General features: G+C 37.2%; 1 protein-coding gene and 1 non-coding gene across 9 annotated transcripts in view; both read right to left on the reverse strand.

The window, feature by feature from the left end:
- Positions 1–4967: 4967 nt before the first annotated feature.
- ppfibp2a (PPFIA binding protein 2a) overlaps positions 4968–20738 on the reverse strand; it is a 92602-nt gene continuing 76831 nt past the window's right edge. For 2 of the 8 annotated variants that reach the window (XM_058751457.1, XM_058751456.1), the window contains 17 exons: positions 20410–20442; positions 19908–19969; positions 17841–17916; positions 15445–15542; positions 15272–15339; positions 15152–15185; positions 14949–14990; positions 14602–14731; positions 11511–11643; positions 11263–11382; positions 11006–11153; positions 10686–10797; positions 10464–10552; positions 10235–10357; positions 9985–10110; positions 5896–6084; positions 4968–5798 (listed from right to left, as the gene is read on the reverse strand). In XM_058751457.1, coding sequence (XP_058607440.1) covers positions 5595–5798; positions 5896–6084; positions 9985–10110; positions 10235–10357; positions 10464–10552; positions 10686–10797; positions 11006–11153; positions 11263–11382; positions 11511–11643; positions 14602–14731; positions 14949–14990; positions 15152–15185; positions 15272–15339; positions 15445–15542; positions 17841–17916; positions 19908–19969; positions 20410–20442 — 1787 coding nt within the window. In that variant the 3' untranslated portion in view covers positions 4968–5594. The remainder of the gene's footprint in view (positions 5799–5895; positions 6085–9984; positions 10111–10234; positions 10358–10463; positions 10553–10685; positions 10798–11005; positions 11154–11262; positions 11383–11510; positions 11644–14601; positions 14732–14948; positions 14991–15151; positions 15186–15271; positions 15340–15444; positions 15543–17840; positions 17917–19907; positions 19970–20409; positions 20443–20738) is intronic. The other 6 variants (XM_058751454.1, XM_058751453.1, XM_058751459.1 and 3 more) reach the window with 6 other exon arrangements.
- Positions 7136–7210, reverse strand: trnaa-agc (transfer RNA alanine (anticodon AGC)). The gene has a single exon. It is a non-coding gene; the product is annotated as a tRNA-Ala (tRNA).

Raw genomic sequence — 20738 nt, forward strand, 5'->3', positions numbered from 1 at the left:
CACAGTAATATCATGGTCAGCAAAACACTTGGAAGTGGTTTTGGCACTGTGGGCAGGTGCTAAAGTCCTGCTGGAAAAGGAAATCAGCATCTCCATAAAGCTTGTCAGCAGATGGAAGCATAAATTGCTCCAAAATCTCCTGGTAGATGGCTGCATTGAGTTTGGACTTGATAAAACACAATGGACCAACACCAGCAGATGTCACGGCACCCCAAATCATCACTGACTTCGGAAACTTCACGCTGGACTTCAAGCAGCTTGGATTCTGTGCCTCTCCAGTCTTCGTCCAGACTTCAGACCTTGATTTCCAAACGAAATGGAAAAATTACTTTTATCTGAAAAGAGGACTTTGGTAGCCCTTTTCTTGAAGGCGTCTGAGCATGGTGACTCTTGATGCACTGACTCCAGCTTCAGTCCACTCCTTGTGAAGCTCTCCCAAGTGTCTGAATTGGCTTTGCTTGGCAGTATTCTCAAGCTTGCGGTCATCCCTGTTGTATGTGCACCTTTTCCTACCCAATTTCTTCCTTCCAGTCAACTTTGCATTTAATATGCTTTGATACAGCACTCTGTGAACAGCCACCCCTTTCAGTAATGACCTTCTGTGACTTACCCTCTTTGTGGAGGGTGTCAATGACAGTCTTCTAGACCATTGCCAAGTCAGCAGTCTTCCCCATTAATGTGGTTTCAAAGAACAAGAATTACCCTGAATTTATACTGTAGGGGTTGTCATTTAATGAAGCTCAAATGTAAATATTCTAATATTTTGAGATATTGGATTTTTGACTTTCATGAGCTGTAAACTCTAATAATCAAAATTAAAACAACAAAAACATTTTAAAATGCTTTACATGTAATGAATCTAGAATATATGAACGTTTTGAAATAAGTTACAACATATATGTATATATATATATATGTATATATTTTTTTACGATTTTGTTTTTTGAGATACACCTGTATTTATTATATAACCATTGCTATTGCCTACTGATTATGTAAATGGTTAAATGTTAAAGTAGTGGTTAATTTTTTTTTTTTAAATTTGACTTGCACTATTCATTGATTAGTTTTACTTTAACTATGAAACTGTATATGTTTTTAGTAGTTATCTGGCAGGTCTGAAAAATATGAGTAGTTACTGTTTACCTGATAGTGAACCTACTACATTCTACCAAAACTCAGTGCTGTTTCTTGCCAATTCATTAATCAGGGATTCCTTTTTCATATGTTTCATAATGAGTATCTGAAGTCCTTCTAATGCTCAAGCAACACTTTTGTGCACTCTGAAATTTATTAGATTTTTTTTTTTGTAAATAATGCATTTTTCTTGGTTTGCCTTCTTTTTGAGGAAAGAATGGAAATCGTTAGAGCAGCCAGCCATTCAAAGAGATGCTTGTTGCCCTTCTCTCACCATTTTCAGCTACTTCATGGAAGTTGCATCCTACTTTGCTATCCAAACCCTTTGGGATGAAGTCCTATTTGGCTGCCAAATAGGCAGGATGGTGCAGCACTGCACACCATGCCAGTTTTGCAGTTACACCAAATACTGTAGATGTGCAGAAGGATATGTATAAGGGATCTGGTCTGACCGCTAAAGTGGTCGAAGAGCTCTGTCATGCATCTGGCATAGTGCTTTTTAAGCCACAAAGAGCACAGCTTGCTCTATTGATCACTCCTTGGAGATAGATAGATATCTTTGATGCCCAAGAGAGATTCTAGCTCCTGTTCTCACCAGAGTCCTTGAGTGGACCAATTTATAACCCTCATATTTCATGTTGCAATTGGAGATGCTGTAGGCTTTCTTCCCATAACATTCAATATCAGCTCATGTAAGCTCAAGCAGCCAATTGGCCCATCATAGCCACATGATATACGTAGGCTTTTGTCGAAGCATCCCTGATGCCTGTCTGTGTCTGTCTGGAGATTTCTGCGAAATTAACCAGAGAAAAAGGATGCTTATTTCCATATTCAGGTTGTTCAAAGACAGGAAAATTTTGTGGGCAAAGCTTAATTTTAAGTACTTTCCTTTGGCTTAGCCTTAGCATCTTGCACATTTAACGCCTCCCCAAATGGCAGAAGACTGTGTTTCTAGGAGCAGAATTGGACTCTCACTTACCGCAGACATGTTTGTCTTCTGCTCATTCTATTATTTCATACCTACCTAAATTATTTCAGAATAGGGCAGGATATCAATGTGAGTCTTATTAAATGATAAAGGTCATGCACAGTTCCTATTGGACCATCATTATATGGAAACAACTTTGGTGTGCCCAAATTTCTGTCCTTGAGAGCAGTGCACATTCCAGATTTACCAAATTTGGGAGATTTTTTCTCAAAACATGGTCTCAGGCCTGGGAATAGAAGATGCATGCTCAGACTGTAAGTCTGATTTGGCAGGAAATTGTCAGAGTGAAGTTAGGTCTGTTTGCTTCTAGCTAACAGCTTAGTGACTTCTGGCTATCTCTAGCTTCCTCTGGCTTGGGTTTGGGGCACAGTATGGCATACTTTAGCTGGGTATGTGGAAACTTGAGGGTTGGCCTTTTAACAGTGCTCTTTAGGGGATTTTGGTCTCTCACATGGAGTGAAAGAGAACGTTCTGAATGCAAGGGCTCCCTCCACTAGGGGGTTGTATGCTGGTCCTTGTCCTGGTTTGGCAAAGGTTGTTTGGCGACCAAAGATGTATTCCTAAGGTTGCTTCTACTGATTTCTGCTCTCAAGTTGTGGTATTGCAGTCATTTCTCCACTGCCTTTTAAGTCACAAGAGAATGAGAGACTGCACAGGCTTTGTTCTGTAAGAGTGTTAAAGTGATTTACATTGACCACACAATCAGTAGCTTAAATTAAATCAAATCAGTTATTTTTTGTTTTGGTGGCTGGCACAAAGGGTTTGTGGCTACAAATAGGATGTTGCATTGGGTAAGGGACACTGTTGACATTTATAGTGCCTGAGATGAAGCCACACTCCTTGTACAGTGGGCTTTATCTAAGGCCTGGTATACTGCAAAATTTTAGCCCCAGGTTTCAAAAACCGTCATGTTTTGTGGAAATTGCCAACAAAGCCCAAAATCGGTGCTTGTACAAGTGTGTGACAATTGCGTAGTGTGTGTTATCAAAGACGCAATGAACTCCTGTCTCACGCTTGATCTTACGTTATTTCCTGCATCACTTCTCGCTGGGACTCTTTGCACACTTTTATCAAATTTTCGGTAGTATGGATTCGACTGCATGGTTCTAATTCAGGTTTTATCAGTTTGAACAGTAGTCAGTACGTATCTTGTGTCAGTCTGTGTTGAGGCAAGGGCTAGATTCCCATATAGTTTCAGCTGCTGATGCAGCATTGAGTGAACCTGTAAAAGTAAACTTATCTGTTATCCAATCAATTTTTGTTGTAACCACCCTTGCCTTTAAAACACTCAAGGTTCAAATACACTTGTGTACATTGTTTAAGGTAGTTTGTTTTGTTACTACAGTTTTTCAATAGATTCATGCTCAATTGATTCTGTTTCTGAATTGAATCACTCATTAACACAGCCACCTACTACTGTAATTTTGTAACTTACAAAATCCCTCAGCCAATGAATTTGTGTTTCTTTTGCTTCTATTGGGGATGCACTGATCCAATACCAAGTATTGTTACTGGTTCAACACTACCCTTTTTTGTTGGGTACAAGTCAGATGGGATCGATCCAAATCCACAATTACGTTACCTATTATTGTTACTGTCAAGCTCAAAAAAAAAAAAAAAAACATTATAAAAGCACCATAGAAGGTTTACTGCATTGTATTACAAATCTTCTGATTTCATATGTGTCTGTGTGTGTGTGTATGTCTTTATTTACGATTAAGTAGTGTGTAGATATTGTAAACTGATAAAAAAAAAACGAAACAAAAAAAACCTAGTATCAGCAGACAATAAACATTGCAATATCGGGCATAAAGTTGTACCGAGTTCCTAGTTTCTGTACAGGCTTTAGAGAAAGTCCACATCTGGGGGTGTTCCCATAGCACCACCCAGTGACATCTTGTTCCCTATTCAGAGAGCCAGGGTCAGTTATTTGTAATTGAAATGTTGCCGGATTCAAATCAGCAGTTAAAAGGCGCCGTGACCGACACTGACAATACAACTTCAGTGATGGCACAACTATAAGAGCATCTTTCACAAGTTTTTGCATGAACCTAGCTATACAGCCTAGGTTTTCAAACCCTATTTGATCGTGCCAGCGCCTCACACACACACCACATATTTTAGAAAATCGAACTTGCCATCACAGTCTGTTCATTATCAAAATAAAATACAGTCAGACAAACATATCAATTTAAATAGTCCGTAGTATAACCGGTCTACAGCTGCTGTTATGCCAATCGCATTTTTGTGTATGTGAGGATGATTTTTTCCATTGATATACGAACGCGCATGAAGCCTAGTCTACATTTGAAATAATAGTTTATCACTGAAATACATTGTGAATATGCAAACATTTGGATTTGTGCTCAATGAGAGAGGTACGTGAGCCCAACGGTAGGCTACTTTCAGTCTCGCTTTGTTTTGGTTTATTTAGCTTTATATATATATTTTCTTTATTTCTTGGTCTGTTCTGCATACCGTTACATTTAAATGCTTTTTTAGAGTGAGGGGAACTAGGCTATGATTTATAGTTTTTATAATGTTTACATTATAATATTTCACTTTATTTGGTATTATTTCTGGTATTATTACACTCTCTCCAAACGTTCTTTAAGCAACCGATGGTTAAGTGGGTTAAGCAACCGATCAACGAGAAGGATTTTGAACTGAAAGCTGATTGGTCAAGAATATGCTGAGGACCAATACATAATCTACAAATCATGCTCCAAATACATCCACATCTACATCTAAATCTATAAACCCACAATTGCTCTGTCTAGTATGCACGCATGCACGGTCACGATCTAATGCACTTGTTAATGCCCTATCTTTAAAAACAAATTTAATGTTTCATGTTTAATGAATGCAAAAATCCAAAATCTGACATTTTCCGGAACAGGATCCGGCTCAAATTAAGCACTGGCCAGGGTTATATAAGCAACAGACACATTTCCTGTTAATTTAGTTACTAGAATTTTAATATTGCATTAATCATTTGTTCCTGTGTATTCAAGATGGAACAGTATTCTAAAGTGTTACTGGTTTATATATTATAATGCATCATTTCAATACGGCATACATGTTTTATTACAGTATTTTCAAAGGGTCTGTTCATATCATGAAAGAGAGAGAAAAGTAAATAAACAGTTTATTGGTCATTTCAAAACCTTTTTTTCCCTGTCAGGGATAGGTATAAATTATTCATTAAAAGTAATAAAATCAGGAAACTCAAATCAACTTGTCAAGGTGAAATTTCAGCATTGGAACTACCTAAAGACAGACAGACAAACAAACAACAACAACAATTTCACAATGTTAAGAGCCCATGGTCAGTCATATCCAGCATTTCCAGATGATGCACTGAATAATCAGTTCTGGGCTTCTCCTGATTGATGGTGTTAATGCTGTGTTACTGGCAGTAAGCACTGCATTGTTTGGCTAAGAATGGCTAAATTGAAGACGCAATGAATCAGTTCTTAGACCCAACCTGCTCCAGTCTGTCTGAGTCTTTGGCCAGGATGGGGCTGATGCCCCTGAAGCTTCCATAAGGCCTCTTTGGTGTCCCACTCAGGGTTGGTGGGGTCCCTGTATCCATGGGGCAGATATAATCTGCCGATTCATCCATTCTGAGCTTTCTTAGTTGTCGGAAATGAGTAAAACCAAGCTTCTTTGGCTAAGACAGAGAAATTAATAAAAACACAATATGACAAAAATTATACTTACAACTTGTATGTAGCATAAAATAGATTATTTTGTTTGGAATATCATACCCTGACTTTGGCAGTGGTGGTAAGTGGTGCATGCCCACTGGCATTTGCAAACTCCTTTTTCTCCTGCTGGGCCTGAGGCCCCACCAGTGAGTTAAAGTTAGTGGTGAGGTGGCGTCTGAGGAGGGTTTTCTGTGGAGGGATGTTGAGCAGCATGGCCAAGGTCTCTGACTGAAAGCGAGGCTCCAGGATCTGATATAGAAATACAAACAACTTAAAGGGATATTTCACCCCAAATAGTCATGATATTTTATTTTAATGTTACAGCTAAAGTAAAATCAGTTTGTTTAACATGATCAACTTAAAACAGATACAACTTAAAATAGATAATACATAAAATCTTACTACGATCTGACACTGAAATAAGCATCCTAAAAAAAAAAAAAAAATTCACACATCAGCCCTTTTATAAATATCAAAAAAAGCAGTCGAGGAGCAGCCTTTCAGCAGAAAATTAGCCCATCAAAAATGCTTCCTTCCTATGAGTAATTGTGTATTTGTCTTCAGCTCTGTCCTGCAATAATGTTCCTGCAAACCGAAGCGTTTCAAGAGTGCTAATATAACGGTCCAACAGCCTTGAGACTTCTCATTGTGTCATTCCACTTGTCTGTGTTTGCATGTTCCAAACAAACTCTTAGTCTGTGCATTAGTAACAAGGATTTTTCAGTGACTTTTTCTGTAGGTTACAAAATTACAGTAGTAGGTGGCTGTGTTAATGAGCAAGTCATTAAATCATCTGGCTAACTGATTCATTCAAAAACACGGATTAATTCTGGAAACAGAACCAACTGAGCATGAATCTATAGAAAATAAAATAAAATAAAAAAAAAACTGTAGCAACAAAAACTACCTTAAAACCTGTGCACATGTGTAATTTAAAACTTGAGTGTTTTAAAATCAAGGGTGGTTACACCAAAAATGTTGGATTCAATTAGAAGTTAATTGATAAACTGTCCATGGCATTATTTTTTAAAACAAGCTAAAGCGTTGTTTCACAAGTGCTTAAAACATTTATCAGTATTGTAATTTGCAGGTAGACAGCATCATCTGTGTTACAGTTCAGCCCTAACTGCAAAATAAAATAAATTAATTAATAAACAATTAATATCTCAAATTCTCACATAAGCACTTATATAATTTATAATATTACATTTACATTTTACATTTTTACATTTAGCAGACGCTTTTATCCAAAGCGACTTACATTGCATTCAAGTTACAGTTTTTACATTTTATCAGCTCTTGCTTTCCCTGGGAATCGAACCCATGATCTTGGCGTTGCTAGCGCCATGCTCTACTATTTGAGCTACAGGAAAGCTATATATAATATATATATAATTTATGATATCATATAAAACACCTGTCCCTTGTTTTACCCCTCGTCAGTTCTAGTATATCTTGTCCTCTTTCAGTTCAGTCCGTTGTCTAGTACTGTTTGCTGCCACGCGGTTTCTCCTGCTATTATCCCTGTTTGCATTATCTTTTATCTTTTATTTTAATAAAATACCTGCCTCCTTGTCATGACAGATACAATGTATACAATGCAATGAATATAGAAGCTGTCCATCTCTTCCTTCTCACCCAGAAAGATCACACTCTCTAGAACCACACCAGAAACTTATTGGACCTTGCCCACCAGACCCACTATCCTGACAGTGCACTTATTTATTTTCTTCTCAATGAACAATTGAAATAACAACAACTTCCTTTTTCAGTTTATGGCTCCATCTCAGTCTAGTGAGCCTGCATCTCTGCCTTAATTTTCCAGACCAGCAGTGTGGCCCTGGATCTTCATCTTCTTAGCTTCTGCTCCAGAATCCACCTCTTTCAGTCATCCCACTGGTTCTAGCTGGCATCATCATCAAGTCTGTGGCCCCTTCCACAGCCAGCTTCTTCGTGTCTTCTTCTCTTCTCACAGAGCTGGCAGTGGCAGAGACCACCACGGACAGCTCCTTGGTGGTCTCTTCCACTGCCAACTCTGTGACATCATCATGGACTCTTTCATCTGGGGCTCCTTCCTTCCTCCCTATAGTAATCATCACCCCCTCCCACCACCCAGGTGTGTTTTTTTTTTTTGTTTGTTTACAATGCCTAGCAGGATGGTAATGTACTGTTAGTGTTTCTTGGAGTTTTAATTTGTATAACCTTGTTCTTGTTTCCTGTGTTCCCGCTTTTCATGACCCATTGAGCTATCTGATTTCTCACACCTGTTCCTTGTTTTACCCCTTATCAGTTCTACTATGTCTTGCCCCCTTTCAGTTCAGTTCTTTGTCTTGTATTGCTTGCACTGCCATGTGATTTGATTATCTTTTTGTTTTGTTTAATAAAATGGCTGTTTATACCTTCCTCTTTGTCCTGTTTCCCTCCTAGGTGTAACGGCTGGACAAATCAGACATTATATTTAACAAATAATCCAACAGACCCTTCACCCAATAACTGGAGAGGGTGCAGAGATGTCTGTGAAGCCATAACAAACGACCAGAGGCAGAACGGGCTTTTGTTTTCTGAATTAAATAGCTTTTCAGTAGAAAAGCTCTTTTTTTTTGATCAAGTAGCGCGGTAGCGTCAACAAAAGCTACATTATCCAAAGCATTCTGAAGTTCAAGTTCAAGAAATGTTAATATTAATATTATAATGACACATGCAACGATGCGAATAAACGTAAAACTGTAGGCCTATACGGTAACATCTATATCTATATGGTAACACTATACAATAAGATTAATACAAGATACAATAAGAAAAATGTATTAACTAACATGAGCATGCAATGTATACAATACATTTATTACAGTATTACATTAAAATAAATTTACTACAGTATTTATTAATCTTTGTTAATGTTAGTTAATTAGTTAATGTTAGTTAATGAAAATACAGTCGTTCAGTGGTAGTTCCTGTTAGTTCACAGTGTATTAACAAATGTTAAAAAAGCAACTTTTGATGTTAATAATGCATTAGTAAGTGTTGAAATTAACAGTAAATGCTGCAGAAGTATTGTTCATTCTTAGTTCATGTTAACTACACTAGTTAACTAATGTTATCTAATGAACCTTATTGTGAAGTGTTACCATTTATATAAACGTGCCTGTATACAATAAAGCCACAATACCAACTACCAATAGGAGGTTTCCAGCCGACAGCAAAAATTTATTTTGCCCATGACACAATTTGAGGTAAATCCGGCCCTGTACATGATACTGATTATGTTGCCAAATTGGTTTGGAACAGTTGTTGAATAAACAATTAAACTGAACATGCCTTTCTATCTGCTTGACTGACAGTTGTATTGATCACTGAGAGAGCATTGAATTGGTATGAAGTTGGTTCAATAGAAATGTATTTATTTTTATTTTTATTTTATTTATTTGTTTTTAAATAGCTTGGATGTAGTAAACTACTTTTCCATGTTGCTGTAGCTTAGCTTGCTACATTTCCCAAGGCTGTAGCTTTAGTGTAATTAAGCTTCATTTAAAGAAGAGTAACTGTTAGCTTAGCTCACAACATTTCCCAAGTAGCTTGCCCAACACTGACTGTTCTATGCATACTTTATGAACAAGCCATGTTGCAACTTTCTCATGTTGAGAACTCTCCTGACTTCTTCGGAGTCAGAATAACATCTTTGATGTTCGTCACTCTTCAGTCCCAGAAGACGACTTTCATCCGAAACTGCATCTGGTTGCTCATTTTAACGGCCAAAGCAATGCAATTATTGTACATTTAATGAACCAGAGGTTTAGTATAAGCTGTAGACTCCTTTGTAAAAAGGCACTGGTGTTTCCTTCAGATGGTTAAACTGACTTGTAACTGTCCATTCCTCCCCCTGGTTGACTTCGGTTTATTCAGTCATTTTCACTTTTCCATAAACCCATGTATGCAACATTGTATGTGTTTGCTTAGACTAGTTATGCGTTTGTGATTTGGTTAATACAACTTTGTGCACAATACATGACTTCAGTATATTAGAAAGTATTTCATTTGCTGGATTGGACAATCCTGTTATCTACATTACATATATAGTATATTTACTGTATGAGAATATTTAAACCTCATTAGCAGTAGTACTTTAATGACCAGTGAAAGCTGACTCACAATTAGGCCTCCATGAACGCCGCTGCCTCTAAGGTTTGGAGCATATTCAGCCAAATCCACAGACCTCAACCACTCCATCACACGATGGTTGGACCACTGCACCACCTCAGAGGGAGATGTCTTATTCTGCAATAAATAAATAGAAATACAGTCTTCCAGTGTTTCAAGTTTTATCCTATGTGGAGATGTGAGTATCTTATATAATTCTGAAGTTGAAATGGTGAGTTTTTAAATCTGCGATTTGTCTTACTTCATCCCCTGGCCTGCGTCTCAGGCAGTTTGGGTTAAACTTGTTAACGTGGAGGACATGGATGGCACATTTAATGCTCAAGTGATGGAGCTGACTGGTGACTTTCAAGAACAAGAGATCATTCTGTGAGAAAAGAACATCAGTTTCTATAGGGTAAAAATATGCAAATTTGAAAAATATTGTTACACGGCATTTCTAACACAGGGATAGAGGCAACTTTTGGTCTTACCACTGTTAGGTACTGTAGCATGCGGCCATCGACTTTGCTTTCATAGAACTGATCTTTGTACTGTGGTAAACCGATGTCATCAAGCCAACCTACAAATGGAAAGTAGGGTAGTGGAAACACGTGCATTTATTTCAACACTCATACTGTCAATCTTTTCTTTTCACATAGCAAGCACTTACATTTCCTTCAAATCTAGCTAATTTTATTAGTAGTAGTGCATACGTGTAACCCAGATGTGATCCAGTTCTGAAGATTTCTCCATCGTCTTGTTGCTAAAAGCTCTGAGGGCCAATTGCAGCTTTTTTCTGTGCAGAGGATGTTTAATACAAATCTCCTGTTGAAAACGGTGCATAAGAGTCATGGGAACTGTACTGTTTCAGTAAGACTTTCATGCAGAATAGTATATTTTTGTTGTTGATTTTAGATGATTTAAAAAAAAAAAAAAAGAAAAAAAAAAATGGTTGATCATTTTATATCATGCAGAGTACACTATTACTAATATCACCCATAGACAGCAACATAACCAAAATATAAAATGATACCTTCTCAAGCTCCTGCGGAGTGGCAGAGAGGAGGGTTTGTCCGCTGTCCACCCACTGACGTGCCAAACTGACATACTGCCCCAAATCAATGTCCTCCAGCCAACCACACACCTGCTCCGTCGTCCACTTAGAGAAAGGTGTGTGTGCACTAATGATGACAAGATAATAACATTAAAGCAATAACAGCTCTTTATCTGTATTGTCCTTTCAAAATCTATTGCACCTTTGGCCCTGTCTGTTTATGAAGGAAAGTTTACCGGGATGAGCGTCCAGAATCAGGGGTCCGTGTTAGCCGAGGCCCAGCTGTGGCCCTGAACCCTCCTCTTTTGAACTGAGTGGGCTCAATGTCATCTGACAGCACACCTGTCCTCTTCATCCTCAATACAAACACATCCTGTCAGATGCTTGTTTTTCATTGGTTTCACACAGAAACAGGGAAGATGCAAGTAACTGTAGCATTTTCATAATTTAATGTTGCGATTGCCCCTGGTCATAATCAACTCACTTTCCCCAAAGTTTGCGTATGCTGCTATTTTTGACGTTTTCTTGTAACACAGGAGACTGCTGGCCAGAGTCAACTCCAGAAGACACTGAAGAAAGGTCAGAATTGGTTGTGTCCTTCATTTTCTCTGTAATTCCTTTGGGGGACGAAATAATAATTATAATAATAAACGTTATTACTTATTGCTGAATGGCAAGTACCATAAACCAGCAACAGAATGTTATTTTGGTTTAAAAAATATATATTTTCAAGGAGAAAAAAAAAAAAAAGCATTATAAAGAGGAAGCTCAACATGTGCAAATGTTCATTATACAATCTTATTTTATGTCATGTATTTTTATTGATTTAGTCCCTCAGCAAACAGAAAGACAACAGAAAAAAAAAAAAATTATCATATAGACTTACAATGAGAATGAATGAATGTTTTTGTTACAACATTTTATTTTTATTGCAGCATTCAGTATGCAGTAAATGTAATTTATCAGAGCTGTAGAGTTGTTTTGAGGTAGTTAGTATTATTATTATTTTTACTAGTTATTCATTAATGACAATCTCTGTTGAAATTTTCCTTTATGATAGTTATTTATGAATTACATAGCTTCTTCTGCATATCTTGCACAAGTGATAATAGCATGTGTTCAAAGACTGGAAATAGTTTTGCACAGACAATGTAGAAGAGTGATTCTAATCCCATGGTAACATCTGTTAATGTTATGTGCTATGGTTATACTTTTGAAATAGTGTAATAATTTAATAATTAATTGCAGTTCTGCATGCTTGACTGCTATGGCTTTAGTTCAGGGATACTCAAATCTGGCTTGCGAGATCCACTTTCCTGTGTTTAGCTCCAACCCTGTTTAGCTCCAACCCTGATCAAACTCACCCGAGCATGCTAATCAATGTCTTCAAGATCATTAGAAAATCACAGGTTTTGCGAGTTTGATCAGGGTTGGAGCTAAACTCTGCAGGAAAGTGGATCTTGCGAGCCAGATTTGAGGATCACTGCTTTAATTGAAAATTTTTCCAAACTAGGAAAAATAGTGTCTTTTTAAAATTCCAAAACATTGAAAAAGGGAGAAAAGGAGGTAGATATTTGATTGTGGCATTCAGCCCTATTGTCATGAATCAGGTCCATGGATTTCCATTCACTCACTACCAGGGGTCACTCGCTCACCACATTGACTCTTGCACTACACTAACTGTTGCACATCACCCAGGACTTCAATTCCCATCATCCATTGCACTGATGACTCACACACAGCTGATTTCACTATCACACGCTCACACCTGAGAACTATCACACACCCTACATAAACCATGGACTTCCTTTCACAGATTGCCGAGTATTGTTCTGCGTTAGCTGCCTTGCCGAGCCATTCTGTGTTTCTGTTTAATCTCCAGTATTGTTCTGCGTTTATCACTCACCTAGTGATAGCTGCTTTACTGAGTCTAGTCTCCTGTCCATGTTAGTCTTGTCATCTCGTGTTGCCTTTTTTCCTGTTCCCTGACTCCTGCCTGTGTATATTGGATTAACCCTTTGTCTTTCCGTTTGGACATTGTTCGCCCCTGCTTGGCTATTGCTTGTGTTCTTGGATACCCTTTGGATATTGTTCGCCGATCTATGACCCACGCATGCCACCCATGCATTCTCTTGTGTCTTGTCCTCAACATATCTGTTTGCCACTGTTTGAACCATGCCTGTTATGACCACGTCTCTGTCTAATAAAAGCCTGCAAATGGATCCGCACGTCTCACGTCTCGTTTGCCCCATTATACCGATTATAGTTTTAGTTATGATTTACATGTGTGAAATGTACATGCAATTACCAAAGACAAAGGACTCTCTGTGCAGTGTTTATTTTTTTTTTTGTATTTTTTATTTTATTTTATTTACTTATTTTTTTGGTCTTCAGTACTATTAGCTCATTGTTATTGAAATTAATGAAATGAAACCAGCTGTGCTAATGGATCATCAGAGACTAACATAGCAGGTTTTCATAGGCCTGTCTCCAGTCTCCCTGCTTGTCAAAGCATGTTTGGGCATCTGGCAATGATTTGCCTCCCTTCGGTCGAGCTTCAGTTACAGGGTGGGTCCTGAACAGGTGGGGCCCATATGATAGATCTGGTTCCTGATGGAGACCCTTTCATTAGAGTCCATCAAAGGCACAGGGTTTTAGGAATGGTAGAAGTGGTTTTGCAAAATAGTGTGGAGGAAATATACATTCTAGTCACAAAACACAAATAAGCAGGGTTGGGAATCAAGATACTTGTTCTAATAATATACAGAAATATACCTCTGCCATTTGCAGTTGGGCTATGATTTGAGTTGTACAGACTCAGCTGGATTAGAATTAAATATCAAGATAATTTTTTTTTTAGAAAGGTGAATTCTTTCTAATTTCAGATTTATAGTACCAGCTCTGATAAAAGTTGCATAAAAAGTCAAAATGGTTGGTCACTTAACATGTCATTCAGATGGACTTTTCTGCAGTTCTTGGCTAGAACAAGCTCCAATATGTACCAGACTTTATGCCAATACACTCTTAAAAATAAAGGTGCTTAAAAGGTTCTTCACAGCGATGCCATAGAAGAATCATTTTTGATTCCACAAAGAATCATTCAGTCAAAGGTTCTTTAAAGAACCATCTCTTTCTTACCTTTTTGTATAATCTGAAGAAGGGTTAGGGAAGCACCTTTATTTTTAAGAGTGTACACTGTTAAAAATAAAGGTGCTTCACAATGCCATAGAATAACCTTTTTTGGTCTAAATGGTTCTATAAAGAACCTTTACCATCTGAAGAACCTTTCTGTTTCACAAAAAAGAAAGAACTACCACGAAAAAAAGGTGAAAGAAGGTTCTCCAGATTATAAAAAGTAATAAGACATGGTTCTTTAGAGAACCTTTGACTGAATGGTTCTTCTACGGCATCGCTGAAGAACCTTTTAAGTACCTTTATTTTTAAGAGTGTAGTCAAATTATGCAAGATCACCTGCTCTCTGACAATTATCTTCAAAAGGTAAATACTTATTATAGGTTTAAAAGAATCAGCAGTGTCTTCAACACAGGACAAGATACTATGAAAGGATCTCATACTAAGGTTGATGTCTTCATCCTTGCTCTCTGGTGTCCTCTGGTCTGATGTGTCACTCGCCTCACTCTCTCCCTTCTCTGGGTGACTCAACACTGCTGGGCGTGTCGGATGTTTGTTATCAGCTGGTCGAGTCTATAAAAATGGGTGCGAAGTGAAGTGTATGTAATGCTGGCTGCTGCAGACATTTTTAATCTTCAAAAGCCTCCTATTATAGCATCAGCATTAAACCACTGCCAATAACAACATGGCCATGATTTCAGTTATGCTGACTTATTTAGTTTTAATTCAACTAGAAGATTAAGAGTAAATATGATGACAGATTAATAACTTAAGACGATGATTTCTATACCTCCTCTGAAAGAACAGGCTCTACCAGTTTCCCATCCACGGCCTAAAAAATAGAGTGAATCACTAGAAAGAACCTTGGCATGTCAACATCATTTTAGGATTTTATAAGCTCTGTGTAAACCACACACACACAAACCATAAAGAAATTATTATGTATCAACAGCTATCAACTGTAAATAAATTAGATTGGTTGTTTGGTCAAACCTTTTGTGCTGAGCTGCCTTCAAAGTCTTCCATACTGATGGACATGAGGAAAACAACATTAATAGTTATGTGTGACATTCTACTGTTTGAAATGAGGTTTGCATGTACAGACGCTGTTACCTGGGGTTTGCATCTTTCTGAGAAGAAACTGAAGAAAACAGCAGAGGAGATGAGCTACTAAAGGTCAACTTTATCAGGGACAAAAAAGAATAAGTTCAGAAATGGTTCAGTAAATGTAAGTGTCAGCAGCCACTCATACTCATGAACCTACACACACACACACACACACACACCTCAGCATGAGCTTTATGTGTTAAAGTCTTCATCTTTACAGTCCCGTTCTGTTTTCCATCTTCGCTGCTCATCTCTGCTGATTTGTCTTCTGGGTCTGCTGAGGAAGGCATCATTTACATATCATTAAGCTATACCCTAGTAAAAAAGAAATGTATTTAAAATACATTTTTTTCATAATAAGTATAGTTAAAATGTATTAACATTTACTGACATATCGCTTGAGACTTACTGTTTAAGAAATATTCCAACTTTATTTGGAATATTTATTTATTGTACAAAGCACATTTCTTAATATTATGCCTAAAATGTGTTTTAATGCCACTATTGATGAAGATTTTATGAACTTTGAATAATATCAGTCTTTAAATGCAATATATTTAAAGTGTACCTGAAGTATACTGAATACTTACTACTTCAGTATATCTTTAGTTGTACTTTCGTCCACACGAAACAAGTGCATTGATTAAAGTCTAAAATTAGTTGTTCCGATTTAGCAAACTTTCCCCCGGTTTCACAGACAAGGCTTAAGTCCCAGACTAAAATGCATGTTTGAGCTGTCTCAACTGAAAATATCTTACTCTGACATATCTTAAAATATGTTCGTGTCATTGTTCTGTGTCAGATGCACACCTGTAATGTTTTCTTCTAAGACATTTTTGTAAAAGTTGCTTAAATATCTTAATTTAAATAAGGCCTAGTTCTGGCTTAAGCTAAGCCACGTTTGTGAATCCGGGCCATTTAAGTATACAAGTTTAGTATACTGAAAGTACGATTGCAGGGTATTTTTTATCAAGTATGAAAATGTATTTGTAGTATACTTAGCATGAAATAAATATATTTAAAATACAGTACATTTTAGTATATTTATTTTTCACTAGGGTAGCTATCTGGATTTCAATATTTCAACACATGAACATAACTCCCAACAAGTGTGATTTAAAGGGGACCTATTATGCAAAAATCACTTTTATAAGGTGTTTGAACAGTTGTGTGGCTGCAGTGTGTGAAAACAACCAGCCTATAATGTTAAAAATCCACCAAATCATTTTTTTTTTTTTATAAAACAAATAAATCATGAACAGTCTCTCCAAAAGAGCTGTTTCAGATTCTCCCTCTGTTCACGTCACTGAGGGGAAAAAGTCCCGCCCATTTGTGACGCTCTCTACCCTATTAGCATAAACACAGCCCTGAGTGGCAAGCTGCGCTCCGCCATTACTGGAGATATACAATGTCAGCGCCAAAGAGGCTTTACAAGTGTTGTGTTTTGGAATGCACTAATGAACATAGGAGTTGCCAAAATCTCCCCCGAGGACACAGTAGTTAAATTTCAATTTCAAAGGAAATATCCCGGAAAAAAATCAGTAATGTCCCCTAAATGTTTAGGAATCAATGCCAACGCTTCATGAGCGAGCATCAGCTCCAGACAAAGTATCACACATTTGTTTTACAAATTGCCTTTCTGAAAGAGCTTCTTGGCACTCTGTAAGGCTAATTGCTAAAGCTATCATTGTCTCTGCCTGTTTTCACTGATGCCACCTTTAAGAGCTACCAGAATGATTGTGAATAGGAATGTGGTAGTTAAAATTTGCATATGAAAGCAATGCGAGTCGATCACTTGAAGTTGTTGAGCTCATAATCAGAAGTGGGACTTATAAAGTTTGTCATAACATGAGACCAGCTTTGTTGTTATTTTTATCCCGCCGTGTTCCCTGTCTGTGTAATTCATAAATGCAAATTTATTATGTACAGTATAATCAGATGACAGACTTTGAAACAGAGTATGTTTTCTGTAAAGATAACAGGCTTGTACTAATTGTGGAATGTTTATTTGCAAAGGCTAGCACTGCTAATGCCATAGCTTGAGCTCTTGAAGCTCCGCCCTCTTCTCCGGGAGCAACAGCTCATTTGCATTTAAAGCAACATACTCAAAATCAGCGCGTTTTGGCTCATACTCTAAAAGTGGCAATTTTAACAAGCTATAATAATTTATCTGTGGGGTATTCTGAGCTAAAACTTCACATATACACTCTGGGGAAATCAGAGACTTATTTTACATCTTATAAAAGGGGCATAATAGGTCCCCTTTAATTTGAGTAAAATAATCATTCGGTTTTGATTTAATCTCATTGAGATTTCCAACAAACAATGCACTCTTCATTTAATGATCTTACCTGATCAGAAAAAAGGTTATCACTTGACTTAGAATAAAACTGAGCTTGTTAGAAAAAAAACAAAACAAAACAAAAAAATAACTCTTATGCACATTTTTTTAATGCATGATTATAGTGCCCTTTTTGTATTTTAAATATTTTTCTGGCAAATCTCTAAAATGGTTTCGATGGGTATATGACCATATGACTAGATAAGACAGGCAAAACTTAGTTTAAGAATTTACCTTGAACTAAAGTCATGATGTCATTCATTTGTCTGAACTTGCTGAGGAGGAAAGTGAGCTCTTCTATTCGACGATCCTGGAAAAAAATAAATAAATAAATAAAATTACAAAAAATAAAAAATAAAAATACAGACACCAAATAATAAATGTGATCAAATGGCACACAAGGCAGTCTTTGCCACAGGTACTGTAAGTCCAAGTATTTGGCACATGTCTAGGGAAACTGGTTCTGGCTTCAGTTCCACAGACATTCTACACACTTAAGTCCATAAACAGGGCCGTGTGAGGAACAAAGGGTCTAGTGTTCTCAAAATTGCTCACCCAGTGAACATGGTGAGGAGAGAGTGAGTGTTGACACAGTGAGCTATAATTTGGAATTTCCAGGTTTTTTTTTTTCTTTTTTCTATTAGTGGCCATAACAATTATGGATTTTATGTGTGTAGGATCAGAACTAGTCAGACAAATTTAAGATTCGATCAGAACATCGAAACATGAGGAGACGAAATTCCAGAGAGGCCCCAAGAAAACAGAACGTCATAAATCAGATTCCTAGCTCCAACCATCTGAAGCAAGCCTTACCAACAAGCCTCTTTCACAGAACAGCTCGCAACATTAAGACAAAAGAATACTTATTGATAAGTACAATGCCGTAAGGAGATCGTCAAATTTGGGACAAGTAATCAAGACTGATGGTCAAAGATATGGCCATCACATGCGTTACACGCTGGAAATCACAAACTTCCTTAGATTTACTTTTTCCCCACAAGACAAGACACAAGACTTTAAGGTTTATTCGTGTTTGGTATGTATGAGTTTGACAATTCTAGCTTGAAACGTTTCTTCCAATTGATTCTTTGTCAAATTTATCATATTCTGGTTATAGAAATCACATCCAAAAGTATACTTTGCAAGAGTGTGTAAAATTCGGAACTTGTGACTGATAACATGCTGATTTATGATGAAAGGAACAACCCTAGCTAAGATAATAGCCTATCTAATTGGTCAAGACACCAGATGGGATGTGTCCAAAAGCCGAGTTTAAAAACTCATGACACCATCAAACCTACCCTTCCCCTTCTCTCTTCTGTCTTCTCGCCACCGCGTTTTGACGCTGCTTTTTAGCGCTCTTTGAGCGTGCTCTGGTCTACAGGCCAGTTGCTACTTAACACCACAATGAGAAGAAAAACCACCTAGTCTCGTTACTCATTTTATTATTTTACTTTAGTTTCTTTTCTTTCCGTTGAGTCTCGTGTTCAAAAGTTAAGTTTGCCGCAAAAGTCCAGCTCTGACTGGACCCGCTTCAAATTTCAACCAGCAACTGACTCCAAAACCATCCTCAGCCAACGCCCAACCATTGGCTTCCCAAGACATCACTTCAAAGACTACTGAAATTCCAGCCAATCACCAACTCGGGAAAACCCCTTTCCTGCAACGACGAAGACAGAAGGTGAATCCCTGTAACACAAGGGCAACGCAAGCAAGTAACCTCCAGATTCTGGCTGAACTGGTGCATTTAATATAAATTTTAGCCTCATTGAGAAACTTAATGTGAGGGTTAATTAAGTGATTGATGGTTGTTCAGGTCTATGCGAAGCACATATTGCTATAAACTTGGGATTTCACATTCTCATTCTCTAAACTTATCCTTTCTCTCTTTCTGCAACGTGTGAATGTGTGAATGCGTGTGGTCATGTGTTAGATTAGTTCATGTGTTAGGTTTATATAAATAAAGTCTTATTTATATTGAAAAGAGAAGTATCTTGTGTTTTGTGCTTACAAGTTAATGTCTTAATGTGCCGATCTTGTTACTGTGCTATTTAATAGTGTTTTCACTATATTTTGGATTTTAATATCCAGTGCAGAATTAATGTTATACAGCTCATTCAGTGAATCGCTGCCGACTCAGTGATCAGCCGCAAAACAGTGATTCTTTTTCAAATTCCCTATAAAATCATAAATGATTCCCTTTGAGCTAAATTAAATTATTTACATATTAAACCCTACATGTGTTTATTTATATATTTTTTATTTTATTTTAACATTTAAAGTTTTCAAAAAAGAAACTACCTTTTCATCATTAGCTGCAATAAGCGATTCCATTCCTGTCTTCAGCCTTTGTAGCTCCTGATCTGTTGACAAACAAACAAAAAAAAAAAAAATATTGAAAGAAACCATTTATGGGACAGCCATGCACAAACTATATATTCAAGATCTGCAAGATTGTTTACAGTGTCTAGTAACTACAGTCTACAATTTCATAAACCTCACAAATGTTTAAGATCTACTACCCTGAACATAATTAAAGTATACAGACATGGAAAACAGGAATTACACTGATCTTACTTTTCCAAGGAAAGCCAAGTGGAGCAATAAATGGTTATTACTTCATTTTAGAGTCACCAGTTCACAAGACACTTACACAGGCATGAGTTTATGGGGTCACATAAAACAATGAAACGAGTGAGAACTTACACAATCAAATGCAGAGATGGGTTTTATGTACGCATATGAATTCTGCATTAATCTTTACAGCATTTTATGTGAAGTTGTGTAATATAAACAAGCTTACGTTTGGTGTTGAGTCTCCTTCTGTATATCTCCTCTAATGGTGAGTGAATGGTAGTAAGGAAAAATAACCATAGTTAGCTACCACACCACACAGCATACACGTATGGCAGTTACTAATAACTGCTGTTAACATTAGTGATTGACTGATAGGTACTTTTCAAAGGCTAATGCCAAAACCTAAAGAGCAGGGCAGCTAATGGCCAGTTTAAAACAGATCAAATTTAAAGGTTAAGTGTGTAATTTTGGTGCCACTGTAACAGCACAAAAGGAAATTACAAGAATAATGACAATGTGCTCCCAAAATCATGTGCTGTCAGTGTATGCACTATA

This window comes from Onychostoma macrolepis, chromosome 18 (genome assembly GCF_012432095.1).
Source record: "Onychostoma macrolepis isolate SWU-2019 chromosome 18, ASM1243209v1, whole genome shotgun sequence".
NCBI classification, from domain to species: Eukaryota; Metazoa; Chordata; class Actinopteri; order Cypriniformes; family Cyprinidae; genus Onychostoma; species Onychostoma macrolepis.